Source organism: Haliotis rufescens, unplaced genomic scaffold, assembly GCF_023055435.1.
Source record: "Haliotis rufescens isolate VD_foot unplaced genomic scaffold, xgHalRufe1.0.p SCAF_12, whole genome shotgun sequence".
NCBI classification, from domain to species: domain Eukaryota; kingdom Metazoa; phylum Mollusca; class Gastropoda; order Lepetellida; family Haliotidae; genus Haliotis; species Haliotis rufescens.
Genome location: NW_025963802.1, coordinates 41733180 through 41747342, shown reverse-complemented (window position 1 = coordinate 41747342; position 14163 = coordinate 41733180). Strand labels below are relative to the sequence as shown.

General features: G+C 38.8%; 1 protein-coding gene across 2 annotated transcripts in view; it reads right to left on the bottom strand.

Moving 5' to 3' along the window:
- LOC124113908 overlaps positions 1–13572 on the bottom strand; it is a 99515-nt gene extending 85943 nt beyond the window's left edge. Inside the window, exons 1-2 of one of the 2 annotated variants that reach the window (XM_048393690.1) lie at positions 13503–13572; positions 11354–11399 (exon numbers count right to left, since the gene is read on the bottom strand). In XM_048393690.1, coding sequence (XP_048249647.1) covers positions 11354–11358 — 5 coding nt within the window. In that variant the 5' untranslated portion in view covers positions 11359–11399; positions 13503–13572. Of the gene's footprint in view, positions 1–11353; positions 11400–13394 lie in introns of both variants that reach the window. The other variant, XM_046474398.2, reaches the window with a different exon arrangement.
- Between the last annotated feature and the right edge of the window lie 591 nt (positions 13573–14163).

The window sequence follows — 14163 nt, the reverse complement described above, 5'->3', positions numbered from 1 at the left end:
CGTGCCGATCAGTCCTTGATTTATCCTCCTAATGCCGAGTACCATCAATTAACGTCTCTTGCAATGACGCGTCCATGGGATCGAACTACTGACCTTCCGCTCTCCGGACAGACGCTCTGTCCACTAGTCCTCGGAAACTGTCTATATTAGTCTAAGGCTCCACAGCACTTACAAATAAGAACTCAATCAACCCAATAATCAAATCTGTGTTTTCGTCAATGATCTACATGGCAAATAGTCTGAAATTTTTAATAAAAGTACATTGGATATATCAGCAGCATTAATTGAAGGGGCGGTCGGGTAGCCTAGTGGTTAAAACGTTCGCTCGTCACGCCAAAGATCCGGGTTTGATTCCCCACATGGGTACAATGTGGGTAGCCCATTTTCTGGTGTCCACCGCCGGGATATTGCTGGAATATTGCTAAAAGCGGCGTTAAACCATACTCACTCATTAATTAAAGAAACTAAAATGGGTCGATTAACGTCATGAATTCGCAGTCTTCAATTACTCTAAACACTTCACTGTGAACAAAACTATTTCTCAGTTTCAGCATTCTTACATCGTTTACCAATCCAACCACACATTCCAGTATTGTAGATAAAGCCAGAAGTAGCCATGGATACGCAGTAAAACATGAAATATATATGTTCGTTCTCAGATAAAGTGGAAGTTGGAAGAGCGATACGATGACATAAACATACATGGTTGGCTAACGTAGAAGATAGTCCCGCGACATTATCACCTTGCTGTATGCTGGCGTAGCACATTACCTGGTGTGTCAAGGACAAGTCTTCACTAAGCACATGACGTTAACCCTTATTCTGACAAGCATATGAAAATTACGTGTGGAGGAAAGACGCAAGGTCGGAGACGCTGATCGTTGTAGTGAAACATGTGAGACTGTTCCTGTCTGCCCATGAAGAATCATGCTATGGGGTTCGAACATGGAACTGCGATTCCTAGAAGCTTTGGGACACACACACACCTCTTCCCCCTATACCGACACAGTTTAAGAATAGCGACTTCTGTTGCTTTAAGCTATGTTGTGTCTGTTGCTAACGCCACACTTAGCAATATTCCAACTATTTGACGGCGGTCTGAAAATAATCACGTCTGGAAGACAATCCGGTGATCGACATCACGAGCATCGATCCACGCAATTGGGATACGATTATACACAGTGACACAACTCACCGAGTCCATTTAGTCGCCCCTAACGACAAGTATATGTTTCTGGGATGTATTTTCTTAACCGAAGTCTCCACGTGTTTGCCCTGAGAAGTGCTGGAGCAATATAAAGAAGGGCATGGGGAATCGACCACGGTTCTCTGGACCAGTGTTCTACGCAAACACTTTGCAAAACCAATGTGAACAAACCGAAACTAGCGCATACTGAAATCGATTTTGTTCAGGTTATTGCTATTTAGACAAACTGCTGGTATATCATAAATGTAATTACATATGGTAGTTGTATTGCCCAGAAGAGCATTTATGCACTGTAGGAGTGATGACCGCCCACGCGGCGGTGGACTTTACAACTCTTCGCCGAGTGTTGAATATAGCTTATTATGTCCGATCGATGAAAATACAGAATCAACCTTCACCTTCAGTAAACTGATATGAGAGTGGGAGAGAAGCCTACATATGTTCGCGTAGGTTCTGTCACATATCAATAAAACAATGTACTAATGCATAAACGCGTAAATAAAGTATACAATGTATAATGGTAAAAGCAATGCAGCCCTGTCTGACATACGAGTGATGGAAGTTAAACCAGAGTTTTTCTTTTCGCAGCCATACCACCAGGGCTAGAAACTTTCATGTTTAATCCATTAGACACTATAATAAGAACATATAGCAAAACCCTTAAATATGGCAATATTCTAATAAAACTTATGACACTTTAAAATAGTGGGCAGTTTGGAAAGGACAATAGGACTCGTGCCAATTTTCTATCACTGATCACGACAACAGACCCAAATAAAGGCTTTTGTAATGATTGCGACAATATGGACAGTAACTCGAACCTTCCAGATCTGTGGTTACACATCAACACACACAGTACTGGGTTGCCACCAATCAGGGCTAGAAACTAACAGTTTTCGTCCACTAGTCCTTATAATGCTAACATATAGCAAAACCCTTAAAAAGGGCTAATTTCTACTGGTCCTTATGATACCTTTACCATTGGCCAGTTTGGCAAGGACTATAGGACTAGTGCCATTTTTTAACCCTGCCAATGCACTTTAAGAAGGAATGTGTCCTGTTTGTGGGATTTAGGACTAACCATAGACTTGGTGTCTATAATATCTGAAGAACATTCATCCGATAATGGTACCCGGTCACTGTAGTCCCATGACAAGGACTTGAGTTGCTTGTTAAACAGAGACGGAACTCTGGCATTCACAAGGGTTTCAGATCAGTTCATTTCCTTAGACATTGTCTGATTATCATTCAAATGTCCTGAGGATTTTTGGTCAAAGTTGGGAATGGTACAGAGGACTGTCCTGTCAAAATGTGATTAAATCATATAAATGTCCTTATGATATGTGTCTCCAACAATAACAATCGTTCCTGCTCACGTAGGCTTACATCTAGTCTCTGCAATGAACATATTTTACAGAGAAAAAAAGTTGTTAAATTATAGTCATAAAATACAATAAAAAGGAGCCCAGAGACTCTCTTCATTTTCAGATATTGCAGTAATCTAGACTTGCCAAATATTATAGACTTGTATGGGCTGTATTTGATATATTTGTTTCAGAGTCTTATGACAGACCAATGCTCACACTCAGATATGGATTACTGAATCAGGCTCATCATGAATGACACATAAGACTACACCTAGTATAGACTTGCATGGGCTGTATTGGATATATTTGTTTCAGAGTCTTATGACAGACTAATGGTCACACTCAGACATGGGTTACTGAATCAGGCTCATCATGAATGACACATAAGACCGTTACCGTGAAGGTATACAATTACAGATAATAATAGTTCAACCAGGTCGTCTGTGAGCTGTACATCCGCTTAACAGCGCGGTATAAAGAAGTTTGGCTCACAGACTTCAACGTCCGGGCAATAAACAAACATTGTGCCCATATTACTCTTGTCTGACCAACACTCAAGCCACTTGGCAACACTACCACCATAAGATGTAGAAAAACTGTTGCACATGAATCTTCACACTGGGGTTTACTGGTATGGTTAGGTTTCAAGTATAACGTCCACTGTTTAATATCACGCATATGTAAGGACGTGGGATATATGTTTTAAAGATAAACGGTACGTTCTTATTGATTTGATGAAATATGCGACATTAAACCACGGCGTCTATATTAACTTAAATAAACCGCCGGGCAACAGAAAGTATACACCCATATTTTTATGGGGGCTAAAATGATACACACTAAAAATGGCGATGTATTTTATACGGGTATTATAGTTGTGTTTTGGGCAAATGTTTTCAGTCTTGTAACGTTTTTGATAACGTTTGAAGTTATTGATAAATTCCATTTTTCAAGTGTATACTTTTTCTGATCGGCAATTTAGTTGAATTAGTTTCCCTCATCGGACAAAGCAACAACAGTCGAGAGGGAACATTGAGAGACACATGTCTGTCGTTGGAACTGACCGGTTGTCGTTTAAGAGGATCGGCTGGTCACAATGTATGCATGCACATTGAATGCACATTGAATAGGTCAAGTGGATAGATTACCATCAGATGCAAACTGGAACAAGCCCGAGTCAGTCGTCTAATGGTAATCAGACTTTCAGGATTCATACAGGAGACCTTTCATGTTTTCACTGTTCGGGATGGTAAATATGTATAGTTAACATGTGTCCGTGCAGAGGGAACATCAACTCTCGGCACAAAGATGATCGTAAGACCCATACTTTTCATAGATCTACGACACTCTTAACTAGGATGTGCATGAAACTAGTGCGACCTTAGCGAATAATACTATGGACCACTGATTTGGCTGGTCCAAACTCTATGTAATGCTATTCCACCATTCACTCACTCCTTACCTCGTAGAAGCCGTCGTACAAAACAAAGTTTGCTACTATACTCTGTAAAAGAGTGCAAGAAAGGTGCCACACACACACAGTATACAGGGGTGAGGCACACAAAGCGAAGGGGGAGATACGTGCAGGTGACTAAAAGGAAGTACACTACTGGGGGTTTAAGGCATTGTGGCATGCATGGGTGTAGCACGTCAATGAGTGCTGTAGTTAAGAGATACGATCAGCGGATGTGAGACATCAACAGCTTATGTCTACAAGTCGTACATGACACATGCTCAATTAGCCTTACATAATGATGGACAATCAGTGTGTGTCAAGCAGTCGTTGTGAGCGTGGGATGCATTAACTGAAGGAGTAACGTTTAGCGCTCTTGTTTATACTTTAGTACCTGACAAAGCATCTCCTACACTGTGTACGGGTTGGGTTTTTTCATGTCTGGTGATATTTAGAAATCTCAAGATAAGAATCACAGTCATTTATGTCTATTTTGCTTTCAGGAATGCACTATTCAACCTAATCTACACAGATCGATAACACAACACAACAACTGAATTAACTGTTAAAAAATCCCCGATTTATCTCCTATATAATATCATATAAAATTGACGTATTTAACGAACTCTCTACAGCGAACTAACGGATACAGTGAACTGACATCTGATCACCGACAAGCCCACGAAATTCAGAATTATTATTATTATTGATGCTGGCATAAAAAACAAGAAAGACATTGCAATTATGACGAAGAGAGAATCCATTCTTGAATCCTGCGACTCGACTGACTTTGGACCCAGTATATAAAACTTGCACCAGTGCAATCTATTATTGAAAAATGCAACTTAAAATTTATGTCTACATGCACCAAGTGCATGATAAAAAAATTCAAATTTGTGTCTGACTCAGCCTTACTTTTCTACATAACAACCTGTATTTTTTCTGGTGCAACTAAGTTTTCATATAATATGCACTTAGTGCAAGTTATATCAACTTCCTTGAATCGAACCCTGATAAGGTTTAAAATGTAAGCTGATACATAAGGTTTGGTCCTCTAACAATAGAACCACAGTCAATAATAAGAGATGTGCATGATTAATATTCCAAAACGATGCGCAGTCGGGATTAATATCCGAAACAATAATCAAACTGATTCGTCTATTTTTCCAACCCCTCTGAATACATCTGTTCAACATACCATACATAATGAAGTATTTTTGTCTCTAGTTATCCTTCAGTAATAAACTATTCTACCTTATCTATACATATTAAAATACAGTGACACTAAACAACTGACCATTATTAAGCAAATGCGCATAGCATCGCTACCACTGAAAAACAACAGATGCACAGAATAATTAATCAAAACAAAGATCGATCTGATTCGTGTCTTTTCACCCCGCTGTATACATTAATTATTCACCGAAGTGATATACCTGGGATCTCAGAACAAGCCATTCGCCTATTGTGTTCTTTATTAGCAAATTGTGATAAATCTAATAACATCTTCCACGACACGTGAGTTCCACCGGCTATCAGTAAAAAGTTTCATTCCATAAATAAGCGTTCTGTTTGAGTGAAATGTTCTTTTTTCATAGCTATTATCGTTGTCTCTATTAGGCACCGATCGGTGGTCCCCTCAACCAGGGCATGCGTGAATTTAATGCGTCTTGGTTATGGAATAACTGCGCTTTTCACGGGAAACCCTTTCGAATGTATGACACTGTCACAGTGTGATCTTCCACCTTTTTCTATAAACATGAAGTTGGACATTTTAAACATTTACATAAACGTAGACACACAGACATAAAGTTACAATTGCTCATTTAACAGATGCGGATTGAGAAGAAAATGGATTCAGATTAAACATTGAAAAAAAAAGTAATGAGAAAGGGTCCTATTGTCTTAAGCTACTATAGAGTAACGGTACCGTATATCTCAAAAGTTAAGGAATAAGTTATGTATCTGCCATCGAACCTTTGAGGCTGGTTGGTTGGTTGGTTGGTTGGTTTGTTGTTTAACGCCGCACTCAGCAATATTCCAGCTCTATGACGGCGGTCTGTAAATAATCGAGTCTGGACCAGACAATCCAGTGGTTGATATCATGAGCACCGATCCACGCAATTGGGATTGATGACATGCATCAACCAAGTCAGCGAGCCTGACCACCCGATCCCGTTAGTCGCCTTTTACGACAAGCATAGTCACCTTTTACGGCAAGTATGGGTTGCTGAAAAGTCTTGACAGTGCAGACCAAGACATATCCACATGGTCTAGAGGTCCAGTAGTTTCCTAAACCACCAAGTTGTCAGAATTATGGACTGCACCAGAAACAGCGGAAATTGTTGAGCACTCGTGACATCCCCCTTCTTGACACAAGGGTCCTGTGGTGATGCAAGTACTTCCTTCACCTCACAGACTACACAGCATGAGTAGCCAATAATTTTATGAATGTCACTATCTACATATACGTCATCCATAAGAAGGAGATAGCGTGTTAGTCTAAGAAGGAGATAGAGAGTTTGAATAGACACGGGATATATTTTGTTTGTGTGTTGTTAAAAGCCGCACTCAGGAATTTTCCTGCTACATGGCGGCAGTCTGTAAATAATCGGGTCTGTACCTGACAATCTCTTGGGGGTATTCCGAACGACAGATACGGGCTTTACGACTGAATCCATACAAACTAGACTATCTATTAGCCATTCTAGAATGTTCTTTTGTTCAGTTTTCAAAATTTTAATCGAGAATTTGTCAAAATATGTTTCCAGAGACCATATAATATTCTATTATGCGTAGTCGCCAGTTTAAACCTCGTGTCGTAAAGCACGAGAAAACTGCCTACTGATTGGCTAATGTCGACCTCTTGTCAATCATTCCAATGGTCGGTCAAAGTTCGCGAAAGGTCGGTCTGACGTGACCGTAATCATTTTTAGAACCCGGACCGCCTTCGTGGTCTAGTGGATAGAGTTTCTGCTCGGAGAGTGGAAGGTCGGTGGTTGATCCCCGGTCACGTCATACCAAGAGACATTTAAAGATGGTACGTTTTGCTACTTGTTGCTCGACATTAAGGGGATATGACAAGGACTGGTCGGCTCGGAGTCAGTATACTGTGTCTGAGTGGGTCATCTATGTTAAACTGCGGCATGGTATTATATCTCAGTGGGCTAGCACTATAAAACCGGCATTGGGCTAGTAAAATCCCCGTGAGCTAGTACAAATTTCCCAATTTTCCAATTGTTTTAACATTACAAAGGCATTTCATCTTTACCGGGTTCTAGTAAAGCTTTTGAGTTTGGTTCCCTGGACTAGTACATCCAGCCACACACACGTGCATGCACGTCGCTATTTAAGTGCAATAATATTGAACGCGATTTTAAACCCCATTTCACCTCACCTCTATTTCACGGAATCTAATAGGCCATCAATGACAAGTGAAAATACAGACTCAGTAAATTGTTGATTCCATCGGTGCCACTACTCCCACAAGTACTGAATGCTGGACCCGTGAAGATCCGGGGTAGATTAGGTCTTCAGCAACCCATGCTTGCCGTAAAGGCGATCATGCTTGTCGTAACAGGCGAGCAGCAAGATCGGGTGGTCAGGCCCGCTGACATGGTTGATGCACATTCTTCTGTATTATTACCAAATTGGCCAGTTTAATGACGACCAGTCAATGTCACAGCAGATGAACCGATCTGAAGCCCTGTCATCGTTGTGGGCATGAGTTGGTGAAGCTACGTCTCTGAATTGCCATTCAAACAGAACGGACAGTGAGAAAGACACAGTGGCGCTATCTAGGGCCTCTGGGCGTGCATTCACCCTTTGCAAATTGCAGATGTATCATTTCATATATGTTAATGTTGGAGATCTCTGACAAAATTTGTAATAAAACCCAACAGAAAGGTAGCATAAAAAAACGATTAATATTACATATTACACGTTTAAAACTTGTGTATTTCTGAGCCAAAGATAGTCATAGGACTATGATCAGCCTGCGCCAAGAACTCCAATTCCAATAGGCGTGTGGGCTATTAGACTTCATTGTTTTAGCGAAAGTATGGAACTGTTGTCAAATGTAGATAAATTTCATATGAGGAACATTATGAGTTCAATTAATTATGCTGTATGGCGCACATGGGATACAGGGCAAAGTAGAGAGTAACACTTAGTCAATAAAAACATTTCTTTAAAATAATTATATTTTTTTTCCTTCAAAAGAACCTTTCCTCTTCTGCTAATCAAGCAACTCTGACTTGGGTTAGTTTTTTATCTAGACTTGCCTAGGCCTTTAGTAAATAAAAATACAGTAAACTACAGTTATAACGAACACGCTTATAACGAACTAACGGATATAACGAACTAACTCTTTAGTCCCGACTATATGCTGTAGTTATGCTGTATATATGCTTATAACGAATTACGGTTATAACGAACTAAAATAAGTAGTCCCTTTGAGTTCGTTATAACCGTAGTTTACTGTACCTAAAAAATATAAATTCCACAGTCATGGCGCAAGACTAGGCAGATAAGATAACCAAGGTTTCATGCTTGTTATAATAGCAGAGCAATCAGCATTGGGTTGTGACAACACCAAACATGCAAATAACATAATTAATATTGTCTCTAAGCTTGATTCACAAATAGCTTACAGGGGAAAATCAGGGTATGAAACTCCCAGAAATTTGAGCCAGACCACAAGGCTGGCTAGCTGAAATACTTGCCAGCCCTGACCAAAACCTGCCTGCCCACTATAATCATATGTTTCTCAGGATAAGCTAACGGGGTTTCTTTTTGGTTACATTTTATCATTCATCTTTACATGTGAATTAATGCTTATCATCGGGAAATATTTTGAATATTTTCGCATATGAAATATAACCCGACCGTCGGGCAGGGGGATTTGAAAATCTGGCTGCCCGAGTTGAAATCAACCCGTCTCGGACGGTCGGGCAGGCAGGTATTTCGAACACTGGGAAAATATCTTAATTTAACTTCCGTTCATTTCATGAAACGCAAATTACTTTGGACCATGCGAACTTGTGTACTGTAGGTATAGCTGCACCAGTCGGAAAACTATTTATAAACACAGCTCTCTCGATACAGTGAAACAGGAGTCGGTTGCAAACTGGCGAATTGTCCCGGACAGAACGACCTTGTACTTGATTTGAGATACGCTGTGAGGAGTTTAGATAATAATGTATATTCGTAGCTCTTATAAAAGACGGTGTGAGGAGTTTATAAACCCAGGTCATTGCCCGTTGTACAGGTGTGTTCGTACATTGGTGTGCGAGGGTGTGTGTATATTAACACTAAGCATCATAACTGACAGTTCCTGTTGTTTCTCTTTTTGTTGTATATCATCACCGGTCGCTTAGTGCTTGTAGGCCATCAATGGTAAATACACAAGGGGGTGTTAATTGACACTATACATTATATACTACAGCCATTATAAATGCGTAACAGGAAATCTATTCCGTCGTGTCTATCCCGTCAGCTCTATTTTCAACTCGTCAAAACAGATTTATGATGATATATAGAACACATGAAAAGATGAATATATATATATATATATATATATATATATATATATATATATACACACACACACACACACACACACACTCACAAGTATGATCCAATTGCAGAAGAGAGTGTTCAATACAAAGTACTTTATAGCAGTACGGAATGAGTCGTGGGCTATATCTATTTATAATTTTAACTCACTCACCCACTGACCAGTGAAGAACCGGGGTAAGAATGCTACCCATGCTTTCCATAAAAGGCGACTATGCTTGTCAAAAGAGGCGACTAACGGGATCGGGTGGTCAGGCTCGCTGACTTGGTAGATGCAATTGCGTGGTTCAATGCTCATGATGTCAATCAATGAATTGTCTGGTCCAGACTCGATTATTTTACAGACCGCCGTCATATAGCTGGAATATTGCTGAGTGCGGCGTTAAACAACAAATAAACACCAAACACTCACCCACTGGTATAGTATGATTTGTCCTTCCATTCTTATCAGATCCTGTCCTAATTGTAAGTAAGTGAATGAGTAGGTTTAAAGGGGAAGTGTACACGCAAAAATCACTTTCTTTCTTTTTCTAAACAAAACACAATTTTAGAATTAGTTAGTATCTGTGTTTGAAAATATACACTCATTTTTTCTCACAGTGAAAGTAGGAAGCTCACAATAGTGTTAAAATGATATGTCGTTATAAGGCCTTCGTTTTACGAGCAAAATAGGCCTGAGTTATCCCCCTTAGATTATGACGTAATTGGTGCTAATTCAACTGGGTCCCTGTCTATTCTCAACGCAAAAGATATCAAGGACCAGTTTTTATGTAAAACAACATGGTCTACGACACACTCCGGCGCAGTGGTGACTCAGTATAACACAATTCTGGCTGGCATCTGAGACGCTAAAATCACAAAACTGTACCTACACCACGTGAAGCGGCTCTAACAAAGCATGATGACGTCATAATGTTTATCAATTGGCACCAATGACGTCATATTGCAAGGGGCATAAGCCATGGTGTTTTTGTTATGGAAATAGAACACTTAGTAAATGTGAAAAATATAAATCGTTTTAATGCAAAAAATATGTTAATTAAATATGATGTTTTTATATTTTTGTCTATGACACTTCTATGTTAACACTTTTAATGTGGAAAAAGTACAAGAAAAATTGGTTCATTTCCGTGTGAACTTGCCCTTTAACGACGCTTTTAACAGTATTCCCAGTATATATCCCACCCTCCCCCATACCTTGGAACAAGCCTTGGAAAAAGGATTTTCTTATAAACACTTAGTTAAGTCATTTCAATATGCTTCTGAAACATGCTTCCAAGCCCATCTTTTATGATCAACGGCATTCAAACAATTAAAAAAGATCGATGTTCCGCATGCAAACACTTTTTAAATATCAAAATATTATTTCGGAAGTTTGATCGTTGTGAAATACAAGTAGATTCACAAAAGAAATTACATTCAGTATGAAATTTTAATCCATCCATGACTATTTTTAGAGTACCGACCTATTAAGAGATGTTGAACATACGTTGACACCATGCAAAACTGCGCACTGAATACTGCAGATTTAATGTCAGTATAACTGGCCTAATTCGCCAATAAGGATAACTGCATTTCGGTTATTAAGTGTGTATAAGACAAATGTAATTTGCATTTAATCGGAACCAGTCTAGATAATAATATTCGGCCAGTCGAACATGAAATCAGCGTTAGAAAGAAAGTGTTTTAGAAGATGGAACTTTTTGCGTAATCATAAGACTATTTGTGTCTAGGAATATCTTTACTTACATCATTGGAGGTAGCCAAATGACAGCAGGGTTGAATAGGCCTGAAACTGAAACGAATGGATATAAGTGTATATACGGCACGAAGTGATTTCCTATTCCATGTCAATTTGACAGTTCAGAAATCTAACCTTCCCACTTTCACAGCAAACATGTCATGGACATATAAAGCGAACAGTGAAAAATATTACACTATTACTTTTTTTAAATCTCGGTGCAGTTACTCACATGAAATCTTTAATAAAATGGGGTTATGCTCAAACCAAGATGTTTTCAGATATATGTCACATATAATATCAGGAATTGGGTTCAATTTACCAACTAAAGTAAACACGCACGTTGCGCATAACAAGCCTTCTGTATTCTAAGTGTACATATACTTGTAATCCCTAGATGCTATGCATACACATGTATGGTAAATTATCTTTAGATTTACTGACAGTGTTTACTAAACAAGTTTATAGAAATGCTTCCTCGTCTATGTATACGCTTAACGCAGGGTTTGGGTGAAACTGTATTTGTACACTGAGTAAAGTCTATATAGATTTGACTAATTCTTCCATTGTGGGCGGAAGAGCACTTAAAAAATATTCCCTCTTATCCAGAATCTGACATGCATGTTTATGTGACTTTCGACTCCAGTCTAACTTTCTGCACGTTTACGAGCGAAAACACGGAACTAACACTGATATAGAACTGTGTGCTTAAACTGTCATCTATATTTTACGGAAATGTAATAGAATGTTGCGTCCTTAAGCAAACTCATAATGGGAAATTTGAAAATAAAAACCAATTGCCCCTCCATAGGAATACAGAACACCTAAACGGACGACACGGCCATCAACATTGTCAACACGTGTCTATTTCAATATCACTTGGGGGCGTATCTGTTGTAGGCGGGAATCAGACGGGTGAACTTTGACCCCAAGTTTGAGTCTTTCGTTCAATGGGGAAGTTCGCCAGTCATCGGCAGAATCAACCTCCCGCCTATGTCCTTGTTCCTTTCATGGTGTAGATATTTCCCGCGCTCCTGGGGAATGGCCAGTGGGACATTTTCAAAGAACAGTAAATACATGTCTGGCACACCTTATCAATGAATGGTATTACAAGCACACCTTCACGGCTTGTCGAAATATTGTTTAAGTCGCATGGACTTCATAACTAACAGAATTTGAATTAAAATGGAGTGAAGTTTTAAATTATTATTATAGAAACCACTCGTTCAAACTAGGGAATATGTATGCGACTTATCTTTATAAGGCTAAATGTCCTACAATGTCCTATTATCATGTGTGTACGTACTGTACAGTATATTGTCAAGGGTTCAAAATGGAACGTTTATGTTATAAAATATCTATCTATAAATCTACATTCCCTGTCCCTGGTCAAAGTAGACAAAATGGTGACTGGGTATAAATATATTTGTGTTATCTTTTCTAAATAACCCTGACAAAACACATGATAGAACAGACATTTAAAAAAAAAAAATTGTATTCTCGAATATGATCCAGTCCGGTAGTCTATGAGAGTAAGTCTCTATCAGGACAGAGTCCATATATATACATGATAGCTGTTCCTGGTAAATCAAACTTTCAAATATATTATTTACGATTCAGATAACACTCGTCATATAGACCTGGCTACTCGTAAACGTTGTAATAATTTATCATTCGTCATTTTATTATTACGAAATATACAACGTGTACAACAACATAATTGGTTATCATAAAGTGGTGTTCGACAGATTGCTGTTTATCCTATACCAGACTTGCCGCCCCCGTGTATTGCGAAGTGATTTCCGCGCCCAAGTGATTGTGTCCTCAAAGTGTGGTGTGGCTGTCGCGTCAGATGTGGGATTTTGTCGATGGCCGAGTTTTACTTTCTGGTAGATCTAGATAAAAATAGGGACAACACTAGACTAAAATATCATTGTGTGTAAATTTCAAACTAGTATTTCGTTTTAAATAAACTAATAAAACTTAAAAACCAAGCTGAACTCGAGCAGACGACGCAGAGAAGTTTGTAACCTTTGACCCAAGACTTACATATATTCTTCTGACAGAATTTCAGCGTTTCCAGGAATGGCATGTAATGAACGAATTAAACAAAAATGTTCGTATAACCATAATCTATGAACTAGAACGACATATGACCTCTCTTATTTAGCCTATGAATGCTTGAACTTCTTTTGGTGGAAGTACGGGCACAAGCTTCGTTTGAGGTGCGGCATGCTAGTAGTGAAACAACTAGTTATATCAAGTTATTTCAACTGTCGCCTCATTTGACGTCCTCTGTAATAAAGAACAAAGTAAAAGGTGTCTGTATTGTTTGACTCTCTGAAGCTGTAGTCACAATACTTCGTGTGGGTTTAAATTGGGGATCTGGCTCAGTTTAAAGTATGTTTCGGGTGAAAAAGTTAAATATCACGTGGCCCCTTGATAGGTCGGTAGACTCAGTATGTATATTTTAGAACAGGAATATTCTGAATATATTCTCGACACACAGGCATAAAGCAAAAAAGATAAGATAATTCGACAATGTGCAAAATTTAATAATTAGGAAAATAATACATATTAGTCAATCAGTTCTAAATACATTTATAGCAATTGTTCGTGATACAAATCACATTAAACAGGTCCATTATGATACTTATGGTGTACAATCTAGGTTGATAAGAAGATAAAATGTCTATGAAATAAATATTATGTATAGACGTCTGCCTGAAGCCTCTCATCGTTTCAAGTTTAGTTATAAGTAGCGTGGATAGTAGCATATAGTGTTAGTGACGTCAGCACGCAGGCGTATTAATGTACA